This window comes from Triticum urartu, chromosome 5 (genome assembly GCF_003073215.2).
Source record: "Triticum urartu cultivar G1812 chromosome 5, Tu2.1, whole genome shotgun sequence".
Lineage (NCBI taxonomy): Eukaryota > Viridiplantae > Streptophyta > Magnoliopsida > Poales > Poaceae > Triticum > Triticum urartu.
In genome coordinates this window covers 450,188,200-450,214,495 of record NC_053026.1, presented here as the reverse complement: position 1 = coordinate 450,214,495, position 26,296 = coordinate 450,188,200, and the positions used below count along the sequence as shown (strand labels likewise).

Sequence of the window (26,296 nt, the reverse complement as noted above, 5' to 3'; positions counted from 1 at the left end):
TTTGGTCAAACTTTGCAAAGTTTGACTTGACACAAATCTAATATGCAGAGTAAAAAGGACCGGAGGGAGTACATACAACAAGTAAAAATGTTTTGTTCAAATATTTGTTTGTTGAAAATATTGTACATACAGATGATGATTAGTAAATAAAATATTGTAAATATAAACCTGTGTATTCTATAAAAATATTTAGTAAATAAGTAATAAAAACATTTAAGATATTATAAAACATAAGTAATAAAATTATGTCCAAATGTTTGTATGTTAAAACTGTTATACATAGAACCAATCATCATAAATAAAACTATTTAAATATAAACATGTGTATTAGTCCATAAAAACTTTATTGTTCCATGACTTGTCCGTAATATTTAGTTGATACGGACATTGAAATTATTTATCAAACAATATGTTTAATGAATCCATAAAAAATTATACACTCATGGCTTATATTGAATTTATATAAAATGATGAACACAAAAATTTAATAAATATTTGTGAATATTCACCTGTGTATAATTTTTACTCAACACTTATATTCAAAATATTATACACGAGAAAATTTTCATATAAAAGTTTAAAATTTAAAATATTAATTTTTTTAATTATACAAACTTTTTAATAATTTTTAAAGAATTTTATATATGAATTTTTTAAAGTAACACATGAACAATTTTAAATGTAGGTTATTTCATCTGCAAACATTATTTTTATTACTGAAATTATAATTTACATACTATCTATAAATTCCTAAAAAAAACAAACTGGTGCAAAACAGGCTGTACTGGCCATAGGTCATTTCAGCTATAGGAGCGTCTTTATTCTTGTACATTAACAACGCTTATTCACTGCTAAGAAAACACTTATTCAGATTAAATATGTACATGGGTAGGTTGTAGTGGCAAGCGTGTCTTCTTTGCAATCTGGTGGTCATTACTTCGACAACGGGAGGCCACTCCTTTTTTGTGTTGATTTTCATTCTGTAATAACAGATAGCATATCGTTTAATACATATAAACACTTAATCTGCAGTGGACATGTGAAAACGAATTGTGGAGTGGCTAGACCCTGTTGTTTTGGAAACTTTGGTTGTGAGTTCGATATATGGCAACGCCATTTTTTGTGTTATTTTTCACAGTGTTGGCTTTTCTGGAAAGAATATGCTGAGAGGATTTTGTGTAAATGCGCCATGGTGGTTGTCTTTTCCTGAGAATAAAAAATACAAGGGTGTTTTCTGCAAATATGACATCGACCGGGCACTATTACTCACTGACAGGTGGGGTCATACACATTAATACCTCCACATACACATTTTGTGACCGTACGTGCACGCTTGAGTCAAATTAAGTATCTGAAAATCTGTATTTTCAAAGTTGTAGCGCCAAACTGAATCATCAAGTACAAGTTCTATGACCTCCGGTGATATTACTCCCTCCGTTTCATATTACTTGTCGTGGTTTTAGTTCAAGACAGTATCTCTTATTTATTCTAGGTGGCATTTTTGAGATAGAATCATTATACATGCCCTGAAGGTTCCAGGGCCTATATGTGTTCTGGAACCACAAGTACGAGTACATATTCTACACCAGTGGACATACTCCTACATACTACTGCTTTGCGTATTCCACCAAGAGCGAGGAACTTCAGACTAAGTTGTTGAACGAATTTCCGCTGCGCGCGCTCTACTGTGAACATCTCCTTGACTGCCCTGCATTTCCTCCCCCTAGTCTGGGTCTATGCCTGAAGCAGTGCCCCGGCCGCGGTGACCATGAATAACCAATGGGGGTGCATATACATTTTTCAGAGAGAGGTTCTCTGGTGGACGACGAAAGACATGAGGAGATGCGTCTGCCGTCGACCATGCCGTGCTTGCTGTCCTCGGTGAAAGTGAAACAGCCACCACTTAGCCGTCCCTTCCCGGTTCAGAAATAAGAATCCCATCTTTCTACCCCGGACCTTGGCCAGACGCAGCTTCGGTGCCTTAAAGACACCTGCCTTTGGGTCACTTACATGTGAGCCAGCCATCTGTTGGGTCCACATGTTATAGACACAAAGGTGATGCCTTAAGGCACCGAAGCATCGTCCACCTTGGCCGGATCTCGCATGGCAGATGCGGATGCGGCGCATCATCGATCTTCGTATGTCGACGTTTCGTGTTTTGACTCCAAAATGCAGCACTGTTTGCTTACCGACCGGAACTGCGCGGGTCTGAATCTGAATAAACCAAGGAAGAAGCCACCGGCGCCGGCGATCGCCGGATCTATATATACGCCTACGTTATTCGTCTAGATGGATCGGTAAAGTGGTAAGTTAGCTGGAGATCATCCTCCAGAGACGTACACAAACCGGATAGGATACCGATCGATCATAGGTGGAACTGACACTGTGACACACACCGCAACAAAGCTCCAGCTGAGCAGACGCAGGCACACGGGTGCCGGCGAGAGTGGCGCTGCGTCGCTCGCTCGCTCGCTGCTGACCCGACACTGGGCGTCGACTGGCCCCGACAACACTTTTATTTAGCCCACGTCACACGACCCCGCGCATAGTACTCCCACTCCACACCTAGTAAAAAGTAGCACCACTCCACTGGCTGACTCAGCATCACGCCGTGCCACGTAGGAGCACACGGCCGCCGCCGTCGACGCTGACCCAGCCAGCTCCTCCTCCGCGCGCGCTGGCGCCTCACACGCTGACGCTGGCCACCGCGGCCGCGGCTGCCTCCACCGGTGCTTCCTCAGCAGCAGCGGGAGCGGCCGGCTCGGCCTCGGCAGCAGGCGCCGCCTCTTCCTTCACCTCCTCGGCCGCCGCCGGCTCTGCCTCAGCCACGGCCTCCTTGGTCTCTGTCTCGACCACGGCGGGCGCCTCGGCCTCCGGTTCGGCCGCAGCTGCTGGCTCGGGCTCCTTCGTCTCCTCTGCCTCAACTGCTGCCGGCGCCTCCCCCTTGGTCTCCTCAACCTCGACGGGGGCAGGCGCCTCGACTTCGGCCTCCACCGGCGCGGGGGCTTCCTCCGTCTTCGCGACCTCCTCGGCGGCGACCGGCTTCTCCACCGCGGGCGCCTCCTCCGTCAGCGCGGCCGATGGGTTCTGGACCTGCAAGTTCGCACACGTACTTTCATTACCACCACGCACATGTCAAGAATACATACACAAACCGATCTAGCTCCATCATGATTATGATCACCCGTTCGTTCGTCAGATCACATATATAATAAGCAGATCAAAGGATTAAGAACCCATCGAAACGATCATCGATCCGAGAATATGAAAGAGAATAGACGATGGAGACAAGCTATACGTACATCAGCGGTGGCCATTGCCGTGGTTGATGCAAGAAAATGCCCGGAGTGGCAGACGCTGCAGGCTAGCTGAAGCTAGTCCTACTGTGAGTCTGTGGTTGATCTGATCAGAGAGTGTGAGGCTCGCGCGTGTGTGTGTGGAGCAATGGGTCGGGGTGGAGGGGCTATATATAGCGGCCTCCGGAGGCCAAAACGGGGACAACACAAACGAAATTCAGACGCCAAAGAAAATAAACAAGTCGAGTTCATCTCGCTCCACATGGTGCGCGATCGGGACGGATCGTGTCACACACACACACACACACACACACACACACACACACATTCTAGAAAAGCAGCGAAATTCTTGAATTTATTTTCCATTTCCCATAAGTTTTCGTGTATGATCAACCCTGTCCCGTTGATGTGTGTGTAGTGTGATGGGCGATGGCCAAATCTGATCCCTGGTGGCAGTGGCAACAGGCAAGCGCACCTTTCTAGGTGTACACAACACATCTCGTCGTTTCTTGCACGTTCTGCGCCGTCCTTTTCATCGGATCATCGATCCCCAGCCGATTAAAATATGCTCTCATCGATTCAGCTGTAATTCTGAGGGAGGGAGGGAGGGCGATTCGATCTGTGATTTGGATCAAAACGTACGAGGCGTATTTGATTAGCGTCTGTTTTCGTACGAGATTATGATAGCTGAACAGGGGCGGCTGTCGGGGTTGGCGTCAAGACAATGCACTTGCAACCAATCAATGTGCGCGCCTGAATAGTCTCGATTTGGTTTTGGAATTTAGGTTAGCTCTCCATCTCAGGGTACGTGGCCACCCGGCCTTTGCTACGCTAGATACTATATAGACTTTCTTCGCCAGCAGTGTATGTGTGGTTTTGGTCGACTGACGTATGATATGATCTACTTAAGGTCCTAATTAAACAGTGTATGGAGTATTTGCTTAAGGCACACCCTCTTCTATTCGAACACTACTTTTCCTTTCTAGAAAAAGAATGGGTTAAAGTTTTCTTATGTACTATCAAATTGTGCCAAATGGATCAACGTTTCTTGTGAGGGCAACATCCAAATCCCCAAGCAATCACCGCTGGAATCATGTCCCTGCTATAGTGCTACTGTAGTACTCCCTTCGTTCCTAAATATAAGTCTTTCTAGAGATTCCACCAAATGACTACATACGAAACAAAATGAATGAATCTACACTCTAAAATATGTTTACATACATACGTATGTTGTGTTTCATTTGAAATGTTTAAAAAGACTTACATTTAGAAACGAAGGGAGTAATAGCTTGCATGTGTCATGCTTGAGAGTCCATCGGCAACAATTATGACAGCAAATGGATGGATGTCCCCCGTCACCTTTGGCTTTGTGGCTCGTCTACTTGCTCCGGCCTCCACCACCTTTGCCCAAAAGCTAGCGTAGATATATGCAAGCCGATTACTACCGCGCCGCAGGGGTGGTTGTCCATCGATGATCGATCAACTCCATCCCCCATCACGCAGTAGCACGCCACTAATTAATCGCGCTGGTGGCGCCTCGCCACCTGATCGTTTTCCTCGCCGGTCAGTCACTGCCGCTGAAAGGCAGATGTGCACGAGGTAACTGAGCTCTTACAAATGAGGTTTCCTATGTAATCTTCCTTCCTCGTCTAAACTATTTGTTTCCAGATGGTTTTGGCCCCAGCGGAGGAGGAAGATGATGGGGTTGGGCAGCTATCTTTTCGAGAAATTCTCGCCGCCGTCGTTGTCACTGCTTTAAACCGGCCATTTCGTTCAGATCATCTGATGACATGGAAAGCGGTGAGCAAGGAGCTTTCGACGTCGACCGGAGGGAGAGTCCACACCGGGCATCCAACATGCGCCGGCGAGTGTCCAGTAGGATGGTCCGCTGGGCTGATTGGTGACATATCACCCAGAAGATTTAGGGCCAGTTCTTTTGGCCGATTCTACCAGAATCGCCCCCCTCCCCAGCTTTTCCCAGAATCACCATTTCATATGTCTTTTACAACCCTAGCTAATTAGCACTAGAAGATATAAGGCCAGTTCGATTGTAAAAAAAAATGAAATTTCAATTCTAGAAGAAGCTGCAGAGGGGGGCAATTCTAGAAGAATCGCCGAAAAGAACTGGCCCATAGTAATCTGTCACCCCAGGCCCCGCCTACATACCCACCGCCCTGATCTCCCGTGGCACCGCACGGCCAGCCGGCCAGGTAGCTGCTCACTTTCGGCGGCCGTGGCATGTGTGGTCGCCATCGCGTACGCCAGTTCGATCGAGGCGCACCGCCCAAAACTTGCGTGCTGGCGATCGAGATGGGTCTGATCCTTTGTGAAGCTGAAGGTGATAGCCGTAGAGCCACATTTCGGGCCACGGAATCGTCGGGCGCAGTGAGCAGCAACGGGATGATTGGAGCCCATGACCCGGAAGCCATGCTGAGGTGGCTCCACGGCTAGGGACGGTGGAGCGGGGCCCGCCGCACAGTGCCCAGCGGTGTGCACTGGGTTCCATTTCCACCTGTGAATGACCGACGTGTGATGTGCCTCCAGCGCCGGCCTGCGGCCACCTGTGATCCACCTCAGCGGGCTGTCTATCGTCGGGTACGACAAGCCGAAATTTTGTGCAAAGCAGGCTGCCTGATTGAACGATAAGTTTTCTTTTTCAACATGTAAGATTAAAAAACTCCAGCTCGTACGTGCCTTTGGTATTTCTTTGGCTGCATTTGCCATCTGCTAACTTCAGTTTCGAAATAAAGTAAAAATATATATTTCTTTTGTCTGCTCCATCATTGTCAAGCAAATGAGTGAACTGAGCTTTGGTAAGTTAAAAAGAAAATGATGCATTGATTGGCCATACAGAAGGCTGTTGGAAAATTAGACAATTTTGTGATTAATTTCAGAAAATAATTCATTACTAAAATTACATAACTAGAGACATGATCATATCATGGTGCTCGTACTGATCGTTCACCGATGAAGTAGCCGTGGCTATTGCAGGGGCGGCGATGTTATGGACGATGACCTTGGTGAAGACCGGTCGAAGCAGAGTTAGTAAGATGCCGCGCGGTAGCGCCTTACCTTGGTCGAAGACGACCAGCGGTGACGAGATTGAGCAGTCATGTGAAGCACTTTACAAAAACCTAATTCGTCCTCTACCAATGCGGGTTCGTAAGGACGAAGGGTTCAGAGACTTGCTGCATGAAGGATTTCGCCGAACCATTCATGCGCATGTCACACGCCCACACCGCCCCGGCCCTGGGTCGAGCCGGCAAGGTAAACGTGCGGCGGACAATTCACACGCATGTCGCATGCCCGTGCCACCCCAGTCTGAGCCCAACCCGAGCCTGGTGAGGCGACGATGCGAGCGTGCGCGTGGGGTTCTCTCTTTCTCTCCACGCCACATGACTTAATGTGATGGAGAGAGTCCACTATATAACGAGTTATCACATCTTTTCAACTTTCGATGTTTTAATAAACTTTAGAATTAGAACCACCACTTGCCAATTTACACATGGGCCAATTTGTGATTTCAGAAATTATTCACAGGTTGAGCCATTATTTCTAACAAATGCGGCTACTATATGCATGCTGATGTTCTCCAATTTGCTCAAAAAAAAATGCGTATAGTCTCTAAAAGATTGAGTTTAGAGCATCTACAGCCGGATGCCAAACCAGCTTCAAACGCACGAGCGAATGGCCCGGTCACTGACCGGTCGCGAAAATTCGACCCAGACGGGCGTCTCAAACGCCCGTGTTGATCGGCACCTCTCATATCCAGCCAAATATAGGGTGCCCGGGCGTGTCCGCCACGTTGGACTGACGCTGGGTCCCACACGAAAACAGTCCGAAACCCGACGGTCCGAAGCTCGTCTCCTCCGTCGGAGCGATGTCGCCACGTGGTGCCGCTCCTGCGGGCCGCGAAGTGCCTAGCCCAACTATTTAAGCCGACGGCTAGCACTGAAACCCTACCCCTCCACATTTTGCTCCTCCCGTCCGTCGTCGCCGCCACTTTCCACTCCCCATCCGCCAGCTCCAGTAGCCATGCCTCCACGCTGACCACTGAGGAGCTACCCATTTCTAACGTCGGAGCACCGACTGCAGCACCTTGAGCAGATCCGGACAAGGCACGAAGCCTGGATCGCCGCGGGGCTACCTTCGGATGCAGTGGATCCGGAGGAGGAGGAGGATGTGGGGGATGCTGGGGACACGGATCAGTATGCGGAGCAGCAGGCCATTCTCGATTCCCTTCGCTCGGAGTCGAATGTGGAGGCGAGACGATGTCGGCGGTAAGAGATGGAGGAGTAGCACGCCGCAGAGGAGGAGGATATGCTCGCTTACATGGATAAGGCCGAGGAGGAGCCGGAGCCCTCTTAGGTAGGCGCCCGTCCACCCGGTGCCCGGCACCGACGTCGTGGACATCTCCGCCGACGAAGCTTAGCTAGGGTAGTACGTAATATGTATTATGTAAGATTTCTTTTTGATGCTTTGTATGGACTTAGGGGTTAAAATAGGAGACTCGGATGCAGAGTAACAAATTTGAGGCGTAACCGGTCACTGTCCGTTAACGCGCCTGTGCACGTTTCGGGAATTGGATTTGCCAAGTCCGGTTGTAAATGCTCTTAGTCCATGTGCAGATGCTGCCATCTGTGCTTAGGATATATGAGGTCTGAGCTGTGCATTTTGTACTACGTAGGTACACTACGTGGTAGTGATCATCCTTCTAATATATACTCTCACTTTAGTGACATAAAATATCTTATATTGGTTTAAAAAGAGGGTACATAACAAAAACTTCATCAGCTCGGCAGAAATAAAACCATGTTGAAAAGCATGCATTTGGAGAGAGCAATTTGTGGCATTGGCAAACGGAGCACCGTCAGGTCCACACAATGGCCATTCTGTAGCAACTGCTCCTTCTCTGATGAGGTCAGTGTGACTAGGTCAACCCCAAACAAATGACCGATGAAGCACACACTTTATTTCGCAAGAGACCGGGCATGCATGCGTGTGTAGCTCATACCAACGGCGCATGGTTATAGAAATCTAAATTAAGATAAACAAGGTTTATGTTTGCCATGCAAAGAGAAAACAGATGCCCGTAGAAATAATGAATCATGTCTTGTCGACAAAATAAAAAGCACACATTATCTAGAGTGGCACTGCGTCGCTCGCTCGATGCTGACCGACAACACTTTTATTTAGGCCACGTCACGCGACCCCGCGCATAGCACTCCACTCCACTCCACACCTAGTACTCGTAGTAAAAAGTAGCACTCCAGTCCACTCCACTGGCTGACTCAGCATCACGCCGTTGCCACGTAGGAGCACACGGCCGCCGTCGTGGACGCTGACCCAGCCAGTTGCCCTCCACCGCGCGCCTCACACGCTGACGCTGGCCACCGCGGCGGCCGGCTCCTCCTCCGCAGCAGCAGGTGCTTCCTCGGCGACGGCCGCCACCTCCGGCTCGGCAGCAGGCGCCGCCTCCTCCTTCACCTCCTCTGCCACCGCCGGCTCGGCCTCTGCCACCGCCTCCTTGGTCTCTGTCTCGACCACGGCTGGCTCTTTCGGCGTCTCGGCCTCCGGCTCGGCAGCAGCTGCTGGCTCGGGCTCCTTGGTCTCCTCCGTCTCGGCGGCGGCCGGTGCCTCCTCCTTGGTCGCCTCAACCTCGACGGGGGCAGGCGCCTCGACTTCGGCCTCCACCGGCGCGGGGACCTCCTCTGTCTTAGCAACCTCCTCGGCGGCGACGGGCGTCTCCACCGCGGGCGCCTCCTCCGTCAGCGCGGCCGTCGGGTTCTGGACCTGCACGACGCACAGTTTCGTTCATTAGCAGCACGCACATGTATAACACATACACAAACCGATCTCGAGGTAAAGAAACAATCATGATCACCCGGCCGTTCGTCAGATCACACATATAGTAAACAGATCAAAGGGTAAAGAAACAATCGAAACGATCATCGATCGGAGCATACGAAAAGAGAATAGACGACGATCGAGGCAAGCTACGTACATCAGCGGTGGCCATTGCCGTCGTGGATGCAAGAAAATGACCGGAGTGGCAGAGGCTGGCTAGCTGAAGCTAGTGCTACTCTGATCAGAGAATGTGAGGCTCGCGCGTGTGTGTGTGGAGCAATGGGTCGGGGGTGGAGGGGCTATATATAGCGGCCTCCGGAGGCCAAAACGGGGACAACACAAACGAAATTCAGACGCCAAAGAAAATAAACAAGTCGAGTCCATCTCATGATGATCGGGAATCTCGGGAGCTGTATATGCAAATGAGCACGTCCGGACGACGTGTCATGCCATCCAACTAAAGGCGGCCCGTGAGTCATGACACTAGGGAAAAGGGTCCGAAGAACAGACCATACCAGACCAGGGTGTGCACCATGCAACAGTGCCTCGATGCACGGCCGGCATCTAGTTCATCTCGCTCCACATGGTGCGCGATCGGGACGGATCGTGTCACACACACATATGCATTCGATCAAAGGCAGCGAGAGAGGTTCTAGAGTTCATTTTCCCATAAATTCCAGTGTACGTTGAGGTGTGTCGTGTGCTGGCCAAATCTGATCCCTCGTGGCAGTGGCGAGGGGCAAGTGGAGCTCTCTTTTGCGTTGTAGGTCTAGCTAGCCTTGAGGTGTGCGCATCTCATCGTTCCGGCACGTTCCGCGCCGTCCTTTCCATCGGATCGTCGGTCCCAGTCAGATTAAATTATGCTCTCGCCGATTTAGCTCTAGTAATTCTCCGGGAGAGAGATTCGACCGATCTGTGATTTGGATCAAAACGGGTTTGATTAGTGTTTGCTTCGTGCGAGATTATGATGGCGCGAACAGGGGCGGCTGTCGGGGTTGGCGTCAAGATAATGCAGTTAACCAATGAACGTGGGCTCTTGAATAGTTGTGCTTTTGATTTTGGAATTTATTTAACGCATCTCCAATAGGTTGTATGTTAGTTTTATTAGTAAAATGTCCATGTCATCAATCAACAAGCTATCATACAACTACTCCAATGGGTTGTATTTAAGTTATCCAATAGATGATGAGAAAAAAAGGGCTTGCTCTTTATTTCACCTTGGAGCTTGTGCAAAGGTTGTTGGTTAATCTACATACAACCTTGCTCTCTCTCCGCATTTATTACATGCCACATCATCACTATGTCCTATATGGCAAATTTATCAACATCTATCTTAGGGTCTGTTTGGTTCCAATAAGTCACCTGACTTATAAGTCAGGTGGCTTAAAATCAGTGACTTATAAGTCACGTCTGTTTGGTTACCACCTGACTTATAAGGGCATCTCCAGCCGCGCCCCCAACAGGCCCTTCCCAGAAGATTTTGCCGCGCCGGCGCCAAAAAAACGGCCCAGTCGCGCCCCCAGAAGCCCGTTTTTCGCCGGCTTGGGCAAAAACTGGTGCCGGCGGACCCAGGCCGAACCCGGCGCCCTGAGGGGCGCTTGGGGAGCCAGCGCAAGCGAAAAAGGCGCGTGGGCCCGCCCTGGCAGCGACCCGAGGGCCTTTTCCCGCCGTTTCTTGGCGTTTTTCCCTCGCATCTCTCCCGCTCGCTCGCCTTCCTCCCGCCATTCTCTCCCTTTCTCCCGCCAAACCCCCTCCAACTCGCCTTCCAGTCATCGCCATGCCGCCGAAGAAGTACGCCATGCCGCGCGCGGCGGCAACCACGACTGGCACCGTGGCCCAGCCGAAGCAGAGAAAGCCGAGGGCGCCGCTATCGAAGCCACCGGGCATGTCGAGCGCCGAGTGGAGGGTGGAAGTTCAGCGACACGACGCAGTCACCACCGACCGGCGGAACAGGGCCATTGCCAAGAAGGCCCGCGACAACGCGGCGCGTGCGGCGGCGTCTTCCTCATCGGTCGACCACGCGGGGATGATGAATCCACCCGCCGTAAGCCACGCCCAGTACGCGCCCTGGGGACAGCAAGGCGTCGTCTCTCCATGGGGATCGTCGTCGCCCGGCTACGCCGAAGGCGACGCGCACGGGGGGTTCAACCCAAACGTGACCTTCCCCCATGGCCACCCCGCGACGCGCACACCCTCGCCCGCCTTTGTCGGCGTGCAGTACCCTCCATACAACTACTCGCCGCCCGTCGCCTACGCGTCCACACCGACGCCCCATCTCCGACGTGGTCCGCTGCCCTTCTCGCACCTCGGCGACGCCGACGACACAGGAGCCGACATGGACGACATCATCGCGACAGGATCGACCGCCGCGTCTCCCGGGTTCGCCACCCAGGACGAGGTAGTGGATCTCAACGGCGACATGGAGGCCGAGCTCGGCTACGTCTACGGCGAGGACGCGCATGAAGCGCAGGAACCCGAGGAGGAGGAGGACGACGAGGAGGAGGAGGAGGAGGAGGAGGAGGAGACGGCTCCTGTTCCGATGAAGGGGCGCCAGAAGAAGAAGAAGCGGGCGGCTAGGTCAGGCGAACCGCGCATCAAGTGGACGTCCAAGAAGGTGGAATGCCTCGCCGAAGCATGGAAAGTCGTCTGCCTCGACCCGACCACCGGCGCGAACCAGAGCTTGGAGACGTACTGGGACCGCATCAAGGCCGAGTTCGACGAGCAGAAGCTCGTCGACCCGTACTTCAAAGGCGTCTACATGCAGCGCGGCTCCAAGGCGATGGCGAACCATTGGGGGCGTATCCAGTTGGCGTGCAACAAATGGCATGGAATCGTCGAGGAGGTCGCGGCTCGCCCGGAAAGCGACGCCAGCGTTGAGGATCAGGTACGCAGACCGTTCGCCCGCATATCTTCGTCGGCTACGCCCACCGCCCGCCAACTGTTTGTTCCTCCGCGCAGCTGCTGCGTATGTTCGCCATGTATCGGGGCGACAACCAAGACGCCGACTTCAAGCACCTCCACGTCTACAAGCGCATTGACAAGTGCGAGAAGTGGGCGGAAGTCCGACGTGCCCTCGACAAGGCCAAGGAGACATACAAGCCGGACGCGACGACTCCGGACGCGAGTGAGGGGCGGCCGGACGGCCACAAATTGGCAAAGAAGGGGGAAAACGCCGACGCGGCAACCGCGCGAGTATAGGAGTCCATCGAGCATTGCCTCGCCGACGCTCAGGCCCAGGCCGTCCTACGTGAAGAGAAGACCGAGGCGCGGTGGTCGTCGCCGATGAAGAACAGCGCCATCAAGCTCGACCTGCTCCGGACAAACGTCGCCGCGAAGAAGAGGAACACCGACATGGCTTTTCTGATGGGCGGGGCAGACATGCTCCAGAGCGACGACGAGGAGCTCAGGGCGTGGTACATGGCGGAGCGCGGCCTCATCCTGAATCATATGCGGACGGCAACGCCGACGACGCCGACGACGCAAGCTCCCGCGCCCACGACCACACGGACGCCAAGCCCGAACGACGCCTCTACGTCGCCGCCCAGCAGTGCCGAAGCCGCGCCGACACAGCCCAGCACCGAAGCAGCTCCGACACCGCCGAGCCCGAGCACGCTGACTCCGCCAACGCCTGGAGCCGACCCCGCCGAGTGAATCATGCACGCGAACTTGCGGCGTGCGACGCTCTATTTTTTGTAACACCAGACTACGTCCGATCGCCGGATTTGTGGCGTCTTTTGAGGGCGGGAACAACCAAGTTTTAAATTTTCCGCATCCTGGGGCCGGAGCTTGGGGGCGTGACTGGGAGCTAGGTCGCTCCCAGGGGCCGAACTAGCGCCGGCACGCCCCCAGGCCGCTCTATTTAGGCGCCCTGGGGGGCCGAACGGCTGGAGATGCCCTAAGTCACCTGAGCATACCTTTCTACCTTGTTTTTTTTATGTAAAGGTGATGGGACCCATGCAAAAGGGGTGACTTATAAGTTTTAAGTTGGGGTAGAGCAACTTATGACTTATAAGTTAGGGTGACTTATAAGTTGAGTCCGTTTGGCAAAATAAGTCACTTTTTACACTTTTCGACTTATAAGTTGGTGATTTATTTGAAACCAAACAGGGACCTTACAACTGTTGGAGATGCCTTTAGGTTAGCTCTCCATCTCAGGGTACGTGCCCATCCGGCCTATGCTAGTTTAGATGTATAGACCTTTTCTTTTGAGGGAACATGTATAGACTTTCTTTTTCAGCAGTAGGTATGTGTTTTCGTATTTTTAGATATGATGTGATGTGAGTCTGTATCTAATTATGGTCTATATGTTTGCTACTCCCTCTGTCCGAAAATACTTGTCATCAAGATGAATAAAAGGAGGTGTATCTAGATGTATTTTAGTTCTAGATACATCCTTTTTTATCCATTTTGATGATAAATATTTCTGGACGGAGGAAGTACATGCATATTCGTAGGTAGTGTTAATAATTTTCTAAGAGCGTCTCTGGTGGCAAACCGCAAATTTCCTCTCGCGCTCTGTCCTCTTCTCTCCCCGTGCCGATTCCGATCGAATCTGGCGCAATGTTGAGCTTCGGCAGCTGCTCCGACTTCGAGCTGAATCCAGACTGTGAGTTTGCCCGCCGCATCGCCTTGGAGCGGTCCAAGGTGGAGACTAGGGGCAGCTCTGGATCTGCAGCCTCGCTGCAGACGCAACATGCCCGTCAGCGCAGCTCACATGTCGGAAATTTGCACAGCTCCAACAGGTGACCTGCGCAATCCGTGCCTCCCCTACGCCGTCCCCTGCCCCCGCCAGCTGCTGCTCCCCCACGTGGGCAGCGGTCGGTGCTTGTGCCCGCCCCGCTGGCACGGACGCGCATGTCGGAATCAGATGCGGGAAAGGGAGAGAAGGAAGGCGGAGCAGTCCGGGCGCTGTCGCCTGGGATGCAGGCGGAGCCCGACAAGGACGCGCGGCTCCTTAAATGGGTTCATCATCCTCTCTGACACCTCCGACGATGACAAGGACCACAACTCCTCATCCGACAACTCGGACGATCCGCCAGCAGTCGCCAATGCCTACAGTTGCGCCGGCTACCGGAAGGGCAAAGGGCCGGCGAAGAAGTGGTGAATCTCTGCCATCTTCGTCTTTAATTTCAAGGTTTTACTAATCTAGTTCGAACGTGTCCGTCATTTATGTGAATTTTGATGATGTTTTGGACATCCGTCGGTAATTTTTTGATGATCGGAATGTGCATTTATCTGTCCAATTCTATGGTCTATGTTTGTGTGATGATCTACGTTGTTTTTATCTACGTTGAATGCTAGTATGAATATGAGAGACCGGATATGAGAGACACGGATATGGACGACATGATTTGAGCAGTACTCGATTAGAGCCACGCGGGCGCGCCCTTGTGCGTCCGCGGGCGATCGATGGCCCGGATTTGCAGGCCGCGGCTGTAGATGCTCTAAGTATTTTAATTTTTTTTGAGTTTATAATAAGACGGTGTCAAATGGATCAAAGTTTCTTGTTAGAGCAACTCCAGATCCCCAAGCAATCACCGCCAGAATCCTGTCCGGCCGTCCCTGTTCTAGTGCTACTGTAGTAGCAGTAGCTTGCATGTGTCATGCTTCAGAGTTCATCAACAACAATTATGACTATAGCAAATGAATGGCCTCGGTCGAGAGCGATATATCACCTTTGTGGTTCGTCTACTTGCTCTGGCCTCTACCACCTTTACCAAAAGGTGGCACAGATGATACGTAAGCCGATTACCACCGCGCCGCAGGGGTAGTTGTCGTCCATGGATCTACCTCATCCTACAAAACAAGGTAATTTGCAAAAGCAAAGTGATCTGAACTCATCAGCAAGACAGCGAGATTACACTCATATGCAGTAGCACACCACTAATTAATCGCGTTGATCTTTTCCCTGGCCGCCGCCGAAAGGTCAGGATCAGGAGACCGACAAGCACAAGGTAACCGAGCTCTTGCAAATGGCTAAACAACCATGGTTTCCCATGTAACCTTCCTTCCAGCTCTAAACAAATTGTTTCCGTATGGTTTTGGCCCCAGCAGAGACAAGGAGGAGGATGGAGTTGGGCAGCCATCTTTTCGAGAAATTCTGGCCCCCGTCGTTATCGTCGCTTTAAACCGGCCATTCAGATGATCAGATGACCTGGCAAGGAGCTTTCGACGTCGACCGGAGAGAGAGTCCACACCGGGCATCCAACATGCGCCGGCGAGTGCCCAGTAGGATGGTCCGCCGGGCTGATGGGTGCCATATCACCCAGAAGAAATAGTAGTCGACATGGCCGGCTGTCACCCCGGGCCCCGTCTGCATACCCACCGCCGTGATCTCCCGTGGCACCGCACGGCCAGCCGGCCAGGTAGCTGCTCACTTTCGGCGGCCGTGCCGTGTGTTGTCGCCATCACGCACGCCAGTTCGATCCAGCACCACCGTGCCATGTGTTACCCATGCAGCCACAACTGGAGCCACGGAGTTGCTGGCCGCACAGACCGGAGTGGGATGATTGGAGCCCATGACCGGGAAGCGATGGGTGAGGTGGCGCCACGGCTAGGGGCGGTGGGGAGGGGCCCGCCCAACAGTGCCCATGACCGGCCTCGGACAGCGATGTGCACGGAGTTCCACTTCCACCTGTGAGTGACGTGTGATGTGCCCCCATGTCGGACTGCGGCCACATGCAATTTAATACTGGTACGTGTACGACGAGCTGATCCACCTCAGCGTTTTGTCCGTCCGGCCAAACGACAGGCCGAGATTTATGGTTGGGTTGCTTGATTGAAAGATAAGCAAAGTTAGTCTTGCGGCTTAGATTGTTTATTTATTTATTCGGATGCATTTGGCGTCACTCTGGTTTCAAAAAAAAAAAAGGCTGCTCCATCATTGTGGTACAAACACATGAATTATCAAGAGCTTTGGTAAGTTGGAGAACGAATGGCGCAACGATTGGTCATGCATATCTTATCCTCTCTCAGTTCTTTAAAATATTTGTCTTTTTAAAGATTTTAAATGGACTATCACATGCGGATGTATATAAATATATTTTAAATTGTAGATTTTACTCATTTTGCTCTGTATGTAGTCATTTGTTGAAATCTCTAAAAAACAAATATTTAGAAACGGAGAGACTAATAAGTCACGCAGGGAGTACATGGTAGTGACCATTCTTTTACTTATATACCACTCTCTCCGTTTCTTTTTACTTCGCATATAAGATTTGGTCAAAGTCAAACTACACAAAGTTTGACCAAATTTATATAAAGAAGTATGAACATCTATAATATTAAAACTACATAGTATGAAAATACATTTTGTGATGCATCTGATAATATAGATTTCATATTGTCAATGTTTATATTGTTTTAATATAAAGTTAGTCAAACTTTACAAAGCTTGACTTTGACCAAATCTTATATGCAGACTAATACTTTATATGTCGACAAAGATAAGAACCATGTTGAAATGCAAGCATTTGCAGCAATGTGTGCCATTGGCAAACGGAGCACCGACACGTCCTCAAAATAGGCACTCTGTGGCAACTGCTCCTTCTCTGATGAGCTCACCGTGAGTAGGTCAACCCCCGATAACTACCAGATTTCCTGCAGGTTTTCCCAAGCAAATGGACGATAAAACACGCAGTTCATTACCGTATTTCACTGTCCACAAGCGGCCTGCTGGCATGCATGCGCGTATGGGCTCATACGGACGGGTGAGACGTTCGACGACGCATGCATGGTTAGGTACTTAGGATAACCATGTTTGTGTTTGCCATGCAAGGACAAAACAGATGTACGTACAAATCATGAAGCATATCTGTTCGAAAAAAGAAGAAGAAGCATACATAGATGGTCCGCGTCGATCGAGCGGTTATTAATCTGATCCATCGTTTCTAAAGTCAAAACGGTACATCATCGTCGTAAAAAAAATGGTAGGCCGTCATGCGCGATCCATTTGAGCTAGCTAGTGCTTGCGTTGGCGTATGTAGCTGCTGTACCGTGTATTCTTTTCTGAAAAAAAAAAAGAACAGTGAGTTTCCTTTTGGGAAAAAATGCACAGTGAGGATGCACGTCCTTGAAGGGCCTTGTAGCTTTTCCTTTTTCGAAATAAGGGGGCGAAGGCAAACCCTATCTGGCGCCTGTAGCGCCAGTTATAGGGCATTTTTGTTAATGGACGACTGCCCATCTCACACCTTTTTATTCTGGCTTAATGCGCAAAAAATGAGTGCTGGAGAGATTCAAACCCGTGACCTATAGTGTAAGTTCCACTCGCATCAGCGAACCGGGAAAGACAACACCTCATGGCAATTCCCTTCCTTTTCATCTTTTATACTTTGCCAGCCTTTTTTTACTTTCTTTCTTGTTGTGTGTTTTTTCGGACTGTTTTTTGTTTCTGTTTTTTCCGTTTCTTTTCTTTCATATTTTCTTTTCCTTTTTCTTTAACTTTTATGCACAAACTAATTCAAATTGGATGAACTTTTTCTCAAATTTGATGAATTTTTTATTCAAAATCGAGATTTATTTGAACGTCAACGAGTTTTTTTTCTCCAAACTCGTGAACTTTTTTCTAATCTGATGAACTTTTTTCCCATAGAGATGGACTTTTTTTCAAAACCGGTGAACTTTTTTCAAAATTGCTGAACTTTTTTCAAATCCAACAAACTTTTTTCCCTAAATGGATGAATTTTTTTTCGGAATCAGTGAACTTTTTTCAAATCCGATGAAGTATTTTTGAAACCCAGTGAACTTTTTTTCAAATTCAGTGAACTTTTTTCACATTTGACGAACTTTTTTCCCAAATGGATGAACTTTCTTCCAAAATTGGTGAATCTTTTTTCAAATAAAAATCAAGTATTCCCAAATTATTTTCAAATAACTCAAAAGCCTTTGCGACGCCGCTATATATACTGGTTCTAAAAGGGTTCGCGTTGCTATTAATCACCTGCGTTCACAAGGATGCAACGGGGTCGAAGGCCTTGCAACTTTACGTCCACATGATTACAGCCCATAAAGAAGTTACGAAACCAGGGCCGTAGCCCATAGCCATAGGTCTGGCCCGTATCCCCAGTGGGCCAGCTCGCCTGCCAATCCCTTGGTTCGGCGCGCGTTGAGCCGCCGTGCCGCCGCCGCCGCCGCCGCCGCCAGAATTCGCGAAACCAGCGGCGCAGCCTGAGAGATGGAGCGCGGCGTGCGGGAGCTGTGGGCGGAGTCGCGCGAGCTGCTGGGCCTCCACTCCCCGGACGCCGTGGCGCGCGCCGACCTGCCCCCGACCCCGCTCGCCTTCCTCCGCGACCACGTCTCCCCGGGCCGCCCGCTCCTCGTCTCCGCCGCCGCCACCCGCCACTGGCCCGCCGCCTCGCTCTGGCCCACCGAATCCTACCTCCCGGACGCGCTCCGCTCCACCGACGTCTCCGTCCACCTCACCCCCGACGGCCGCGCTGACGCCCTCGCCGCGCACCCGCGCCGTCCCGGCGCCAGGTGCTTCGCGTCGGCGCACGTCCGCCGGGTCGACTTCCCCGCCGCCGTGCGACTCATCAGGGACTCCGACCCGGCCGCCGGCCCGGTGGCGTACGCGCAGCAGCAGGACGACTGCCTGCGCGGGGAGTACGCAGCGGTGGCCGGCGACGTGGACGCGCACGTGCCCTGGGCCAGCGAGGCGCTTGGCTGCCTCCCCGAGGCCGTCAACCTCTGGATCGGCAACGCCTGCTCCGTCACCTCCTTCCACAAGGACCACTACGACAACATCTACGTCGTCCTCTCCGGCGAGAAGCATTTCCTCCTCCTGCCCCCCACCGAGCACCACCGCCTCCACGTCCGCGACTACCCCGCCGCCGGCTACGTCCCGGTGGAGGAAGGGGAGGAGGTGCCGGAGCTCAAGCTGGAGATGGAAGAGCCCGAGAGGGTCGTGCCGTGGAGCAGCGTGGACCCGTACCCGGCGTCGCCGGAGGAGATGGCGGCGCAGGTCTCAGCCTGCCCGCTCTACTTCAAGGGTCCCAGGCCGATTCGTTGCACCGTCCGCGCCGGCGAGATGCTCTACTTGCCGAGCATGTGGTTTCACCATGTCAGCCAGAGCCCCGGGCCTAACGAGCTCACCATTGCCGTCAACTACTGGTATGACATGCAGTTTGACATCAAGTACGCCTACTTTAACTTCCTGAGGTCACTGGAGATCAAAGATTCTCCATTGGAGAACAATGATGATGCTTTCGAAGGTGAGCTCGAGGAGAAGAAGGATTGAGCTCATGGGTTGCGATCGTATTGGCGTTTCGGACAATGCCGCAACAGCAGTATTAGCAGTATATGGCTCGGGTTTTCGTTGCCATTATCTAACAGTTCTTCAAGTTTTCGAAGTAGTTATCCAGAATCTGGATTGCTGGCGGTGTATGTTATACCTAAATTTGCAGGTGCCAAATTGGACATCAGGATTGCTCTATTAGCAAAAGAACATTTTGGGAGGTGTTAAACTTCATTCAGAAAGGGCAGCATGGGTTCTTCTTTCGTCCAATGGCTTACATTCTGCAGGTCTAGAAACGGCATCTTGTGTAAAATATGCATGAGGCATGTGAGTAGCAGATGAATCAGACGGAAGACAACACAATATCAGTTGATGAGCTATTCTGACAGTGTTAGCTCTGGTGCTGGTAATGTAAAGTTGCTACCAATTCTGCAACCGATACATACTTTTCTTCAGTTAATTTCTTTGTAACAAAACTCTGTGAACTTCTCTTTGTACTAACATGAGGTGTTGAATTGAAATGTACTTTCTTGAATTTCGATATACGTGGTTGATTCAGTTTGTGTTAATCTGATTCTTCTTGGTGACTGTTCTGAACATATTATTTCTGAATTTTCAGTCGTCATAACATAATCAGATTCTGGTGTGAGAACAAAACACCCAAATTCTAAAACTGCTAGTTTGATATTTCTCATGTAGGCATCCACAAACATAGATTCACAACATTTCCCTTTACATAACTAGCTTGTCATTTTGTCAATTAAACTGATGCTGTGGCTTCTGTTTCACTTATTAAGTACAAATAACTAGCACCGGTATAGTTGTAACACAACAAAATTGGCAGTATAAAAGTTACAATTCGTGAACATGCAGCCTCCTGATTCTGAAAAGTCGTTCCAAGCAGTTTCTTCAAGTTGCTTTGGCCAGCTCCCGGTCCACAGCCACCTTCAGAAAGCTGCCTTCCTCGACCACCATCTGCACCGGCAGGAAGCCGAGCCCGTTAGCCACAGCGAGCATCACCTCCTTCATCTCAGCCCGGAACTCCTCAAGGTCCACCGTGCCATTGCCGTCTCGGTCGAACCTCGCAAACAGACCACGGTAAAGCTCGACAAGCTCACCACGGCTCATGGCGGACTCGTCAACGCCAAAGTGCTTCTCAAGAACCCTGAGGCTCATCAGCTCCTGGGCCATCTCGGAGTATGACAGCAGGCCATCATGGTTGGTGTCGAGGGCCGCAAACCGCCCATCCACCGATGAGTTAAAGGCGCCTTCGTCCTCGACGAAGCTCTGGACGGTCTTGCCATCAAGGATTTCTACACTCATGTTGTTTCTCAGGATGTGGATGTGGCAAAGTTGTGTTCTGGTATGGCTCTGAGGGAATGTGGAGCAGGTGTGTGCTGTTTAAATAGGCTACTTAGCAAATGGTTTTTCATGGATATTTCAGTGCCATGTTGCCAACTGCTAACTGGTTTCGTCCTGGTCAGAAGTAGCCTGTGGTTTTGGGGCATTTCAGTGCTATACTATATCGGCATGTTGCCAACTGCTATCACTAGCTTTGGCGGTGAGAAGCGGCCTGTGGTTTTTAGTATGTTGTATGCTATGGGCATGAATACTTTTGCATATGCTAGCTGTTGTGATATTTAATTTGTTTCAAGCCGCCATTTGCGAAATCTTAGAAGAAAAGTCTCTGGTCCACCCAGCTTTGGCAATGGAGCAACTTATTTTGTCCCAATTATATTATTTGAACCACAAAGTACGAATTAAGGCATATACAAAAATGCACCCGCTCTAACTATTTATCCTGGTGGTGCATGTTATGGAATCTTGCTAAATCATTATGGAATCCAATACTGAAAATTCATAGCTTGCCCCGCTCTACTTTTATGCAGTGATCCTTGTTTGAAAAAGGATTTGTATACACAAGGAAAGTTCCAACAGACGGTCTACTTAGGTTTGAGTGAGTTTTCAAAGCATAGTAACACATTATGAAGATTTTTAGTGGAAGTTTCATTCTTCCACCTCCATTCTTATTTAAGTGTAGTTTAATTTACTTGCTTGAATTCAGTAACATTGATCTTGATATGCCTGTTGGTTCCAAGAATATCTTGTTAGATTCACGGATATAGGCAAGGTGCCCCTTTTTCTTGTAAATAGTTCAGTCATTTTGTAAACATAAGTGTAGTTGGAACAAAATAAGGAATATAAGTGAATTGAGTTGAAATGATACGTATAACTTATTTCAGAGATGAATCAAACAAACTCAAAGGATTTTGCAACTGATCAGTCAAAATTAGCCAATTTGAGTCAGTAGTATAGACAATTATCCGCAGAAAAGAGTAGCATAGACAATGTTAGAAATGCTGCATTTTGGAGAGAAATTTGCTTGGGTTCACAAGCTCAGCTATAGCATGAAATTGGCAAAAATACAAAAGATCGATCTTCGGGAACCCCGGATCCGTGTGTCCAGTCTGTGTCCCGTGTGGTCTTTGAGTTCTTCATCGCCGGTGAAGTTAAGGCAGCGACGACGATGGAAATCATGTGAGCTTCAGGCAATTAATATTTGATAACCAGTATGCTTTTCATATTGCCATTAGAGAACCAAAGTATAGTTTGTGTTTGATTAAGGACCTTAGGCATAGCACCTAGCTGAGCATGCCGACGGGCATTAAATTCAAGATACCGTTGCAACCAATACATTAAAATGGATTCTTACATGATCAGTTGAGTGAAGTTATAGTATGTAATAATATTTCTGTCGTTTTATATGAAAGAGCAGTGCTAGCGTACGATGAATTCTTGTACGACACTGCTCAGTCACCCTCTGATCAAATCTCTGCATCAATGGCAATGGTGGGATCACTAGGTCGGACGTGGATCGTATATTTAAAGTCATACGCAGAGCAATTTCGTATATGCAATCCAAGACCAGTTGATTTGCTAATCATTTCTGGTTGGCAGTCCTTCAAAAACTCAGGTGAAAAGTACTTGTATATGAAATACAGTATGATACAACTCCAGGGGCACTTTGGTATCATGGCGCTGGTTTAACACCTCTTGCCCCGCAATGTTCATGTACAACTCAGTTAACTGAACTCTGTTTTGTTTCGTTTCCTTCGAACTGGACAACACCTTTTAGTGCCTCTCAATAACACTTGCACTTTGATCCTGGTGCTGGTCCATTTCAAGTGACTAAGCTCTGCTTTGTTTCCTTTTCCTCACAACCCGCAATGTTATGAATTCTAGAATTATGATAATTGTGAAAAGTACTCACAACTTAACTTATTCAAACATTTCAATGTAATGCTATTTGTGAATTATTTGGGATCAAAGATGTAGTGGGCTTGTGGTGATCTCACTGACTCATATTTGAGGCATGAGCTTGACAAAAAAAAAGGTCGATGTTACGTAACTTCTCTTTTAATAGAATTGCGCGTGCAAGATTACTAGTATATGCAAACATCGTCATTGCAGCATACTTGACATGTATAGTACTCGTCCCAAATAGAAACCGCACTCACGATCCGCTCTCACCTCAACCTGGGAACTGACTGCAGGGCACGACAGGCTAACACAAGCTACCCCATTCCAAGCGCGTTATCTTCTTTTGCTGTAACCACCATCGTCCATGCTTTACCATGAAAAACGTAGATTCCTTTCTAACGAACCAACAAACTGAACAAGCCATTTCGCATCCGCGGCTGCTCTCCGCCATCATATGTCGACCAAAAGGAAGTTGTCAGACAAGGTGACCTGGAGATGAAGAAACGAGGAGTCAGCATATAATTCATCAAAATAAGCTCAAGTCATACCCCAAAGCTGTCTTCGTGAATGAATCTAGTCAAGTTATAATGAGGAATAGAGATTGGTTACCTTCTCTCCCAACTTAAACGGTGCCAGGCCTCTGTATGGGCAAGTGCTGCAACGGAACGCATCGCCCAACCCACACTGAAATTGATGTTTCGCAGAGGAATGTAAGATATAATCAGTCGGTGACTTAGAGTCAGTTGGCTAGTGAGAATCACCAGTGGCGTTGCATGTCTACAAGCTTTAAATTGACTTACACTGCCACAAGCTGACACGGGGTTATCGATCTGTTCTGCAGTCAGCCCCAGCTTCTCCATCTTCAGCTCAGCCTCAGCCCTGCCACAACTGCAATTCTTGCATGCCTTATTTGTGGCTCCCACTTCACAATCTCCGGCTGGTGAAACAACGGGCAACAATTTTATTTAGCATCTAAACCTGAATTAAACATCTTCACAAGAATTAAACAAGGTCAGAGGGTTTGTTGGCTATACCAACTGGAAGCTGTGGTTTCTTCAAGTCTTCCTCGGTCAAGAGGCTGTCTTCATCAATCAGTTCATCGTCGTCATCGATTTCAATCTTTGGAAGAGCCTTTATTGCTTTTCTCAGGGGGAAGGAAGAACCCATACTCCAAGATGGCTTCTTTGCCTTGATCTGCAAGTGATTTGAGTTAGCACTCATCAATAGAGGAAAAGCATGTACATCAGCCTTAACACAATGTGTCCTACTCACAGTAACAGACTGCACGCCATCCTGTGAGCTTGTAGCAGAAGCGTTCACTTCAACAAAACCGCCCATGAGTAGTTGGCGCTCGATATAATTGTTTAGCTAATGCAGAGAAAATTAGAAAATCAGGTTGTGCCAAATTAAAATCACAAGACAATGGATGTAAGCAAAAACTGTTCCATGGATTACCTTCTGATCAGAGGAGGGTGTGAAGCTCTGTACCAGCACAATTCCACCAGCTTTCAGCACTCGGCTAATTTCAGCAACCAACTGCTCCCCGAAGCTCTCCACATTTTTAATGACAGACAGGACAGCACCAACGGATGCATCATCAAAAGGAAACTTCCCACCTGACCCATGTTCACAACAAAGGTTTATAACAGGTTCATGGCATACTTAAGTTTTAATACAAGGATGTGACATATTAAAATTGAAGCCTATGTAAGAGTCATCGAAAGCTAATACGATGAAATGTCTACTCTCAGATTAGTGAAATGCACGACAATTGGATTGTTAAGAAAGACTTGTCTGACCATAAGAAAGACTTGGCTGAAATAACATGGGTTCTGTAACAGCTCATTCATATATCAGGCTATGAGTGGTAGCCTGATAGGCCAATAGTTCGATGAGATAGTATATATTTCTCACGATCGAAGCAAGAATATAGACATCTCCTTTTTACTTTCTCAACCGGTTAGTGTGTGTTTCTTTCGTGTATTCTTTACATGTATAGAGTAACACTTGTGCAGATAGCAATTATCATACATATGTAGAATACGCTTGAACGCATCAAGGTCTAAATCTGAACCAGCAAGCAAGCAATATGTTAATGAGCTCCGGGCGATCTCGAATTTGATTCCAAGCTACCGGTCGAGAAATATTATCCTCTCAGATTGTATGTAATTATGTAAACATGCAGAGGTCCTAACCCTAGCTTAGCTTAGGCATACGCGCGAGCGAAATCGCGGCTTGGGGTTCGGGTAACAGGGGAAAGGGGCGAGTAGCTTTTACCGGGCGAGGCGCACTGTGTGATGACGACGACCTCCTCCCGCGAGACCCCGGCGGCCGCCGCCAGGCACCCCACCGCGCGAAGCGGCAGGGCCAGCTCGTCCGTGACCGCGAGCGCCGCCGCCGCCGCCATGGACCCGGATCGAATCACCTGCAACCGCTGCGAGCAACGGCAGCCAGATTGGTTAACGCCCCTGGCCAAAAACTAAGGTCCAGTTCGGAAGTTGCCGAATGGAGGACCTGCTCGAGGAGGTCCTCGTTCCTGCCTCCGGCGGATTCTTCCTTCGTAGCAACGACGGACCGAGAGAGGTGAGGCGAGGCCGGCGGCGGCTGGTGGGGGCGCGAGACGGGCGGCCTCGAGAAGGGGGTGGCAGAGGACCGCCGCGTGTTCACGGGTAAGCGATGCTAATGGCGGCGTCGCTGCGTGCTCACGCTGGGTGGCGGCGGCGGCGCCCGACGCACGGTGTGGAGCCGTGGAGGAGAACGGGAGGAAGGGGCCGACTCGTGCGCGAGGAGAGGGAACGGCCGAACCGTTCATTTTTCATTTCGCGGTGGCAGATGGTGTAATTTCACTTTGCAGTTTCATCGACTCATCAAACTCCCGTAGCACATTTCAAAATTCTAAGGAAAATTACCGCATATATTCATACATATATTCATATAACATCAATGTATGCTGTCATAAAATTTCTAATTTAGATTCAAAATTCAGCACAGGAACAAAAATAACAAATTTTCGACACCGAATAGTACATAACATAAGTTAGGTTTTAGATTTAAAGCATTATCACATTGATGTCAAAATTGACATTTCTATATCTCAAGCAAAATTTTGAATTTTAATAAGATTTTTTGTGACACACATACATTGATGTTATGTCGATGTGCTAGATTATTTTAAAAAAATGTTCTAAATTGTGCTAAGCTATCCGGTGCACCGGTAGCACCACAAGGGTGGGTGAGATACATTCCCCTCGGCGGAGGGGCAGTGTTCGGCATGGGGGGTCTGAACACGCCTTTCCACCTCCAAAAAAATTGTGTTGGTCTTAATGTATTCCATGAAAAAATATATTAGCTACTACCCGTGTTCCTAAATATTAGTCTTTTTATGATTCTAGGCAGCACAACCACTTGCTAAGATGCGTCAAGTTCTACATCAATCCTGCCCTACAATGCTTTATGCGGCAACTTTCTTAGAATGGCAATTTTATCCAAGGACATACCCTGGATACCCGTCCCAAATGAGCAGTGTCCAAACCTGACTCGTACTAGTTGGCACACCCAAGTATACTCATGGGACAATATTTTCAGATGCCTACCCATAGGCAAAGCAAATTACTTCACAAAATTTTAATCAGCGCCCACGACTTCCATTCTCATCGGGTTA

The 26,296-nt window shown here is 49.3% G+C and overlaps 5 protein-coding genes across 6 annotated transcripts; 1 reads left to right on the top strand and 4 right to left on the bottom strand.

The window, feature by feature from the left end:
• Positions 1-2,337: 2,337 nt before the first annotated feature.
• LOC125509710 (skin secretory protein xP2-like) lies at positions 2,338-3,462 on the bottom strand. The gene is made up of 2 exons (XM_048674735.1): positions 3,303-3,462; positions 2,338-3,093 (listed from the first exon to the last, which is right to left on the bottom strand). Exons 1-2 carry the CDS (start codon positions 3,315-3,317, stop codon positions 2,686-2,688), a joined length of 423 nt encoding a protein of 140 aa, XP_048530692.1. The 5' UTR covers positions 3,318-3,462; the 3' UTR covers positions 2,338-2,685.
• Positions 3,463-8,389: 4,927 nt separating this feature from the next.
• LOC125509709 (induced stolen tip protein TUB8-like) lies at positions 8,390-9,461 on the bottom strand. The gene is made up of 2 exons (XM_048674734.1): positions 9,301-9,461; positions 8,390-9,089 (listed from the first exon to the last, which is right to left on the bottom strand). Exons 1-2 carry the CDS (start codon positions 9,313-9,315, stop codon positions 8,670-8,672), a joined length of 435 nt encoding a protein of 144 aa, XP_048530691.1. The 5' UTR covers positions 9,316-9,461; the 3' UTR covers positions 8,390-8,669.
• Positions 9,462-18,115: 8,654 nt separating this feature from the next.
• Positions 18,116-19,913, top strand: LOC125509705 (bifunctional peptidase and (3S)-lysyl hydroxylase JMJD7). The gene has a single exon (XM_048674729.1). The coding sequence runs from the start codon at positions 18,316-18,318 to the stop codon at positions 19,375-19,377; it is 1,062 nt and encodes a 353-aa protein (XP_048530686.1). The 5' UTR covers positions 18,116-18,315; the 3' UTR covers positions 19,378-19,913.
• Positions 19,914-20,039: 126 nt separating this feature from the next.
• Positions 20,040-20,761, bottom strand: LOC125509708. Its single transcript, XM_048674732.1, has one exon. The coding sequence runs from the start codon at positions 20,695-20,697 to the stop codon at positions 20,284-20,286; it is 414 nt and encodes a 137-aa protein (XP_048530689.1). The 5' UTR covers positions 20,698-20,761; the 3' UTR covers positions 20,040-20,283.
• Positions 20,762-22,775: 2,014 nt separating this feature from the next.
• LOC125509707 (anamorsin homolog) lies at positions 22,776-25,444 on the bottom strand. Of its 2 annotated transcripts, none has more exons than XM_048674730.1 (8): positions 25,150-25,444; positions 24,913-25,069; positions 24,091-24,251; positions 23,908-24,003; positions 23,670-23,829; positions 23,436-23,572; positions 23,245-23,319; positions 22,776-23,124 (listed from the first exon to the last, which is right to left on the bottom strand). In XM_048674730.1, exons 2-8 carry the CDS (start codon positions 25,040-25,042, stop codon positions 23,086-23,088), a joined length of 798 nt encoding a protein of 265 aa, XP_048530687.1. In that variant the 5' UTR covers positions 25,043-25,069; positions 25,150-25,444; the 3' UTR covers positions 22,776-23,085. The 2 variants fall into 2 exon arrangements, with proteins under 2 accessions (XP_048530687.1, XP_048530688.1); XM_048674731.1 differs by having other exon boundaries at positions 24,913-25,060.
• Positions 25,445-26,296: the final 852 nt, after the last annotated feature.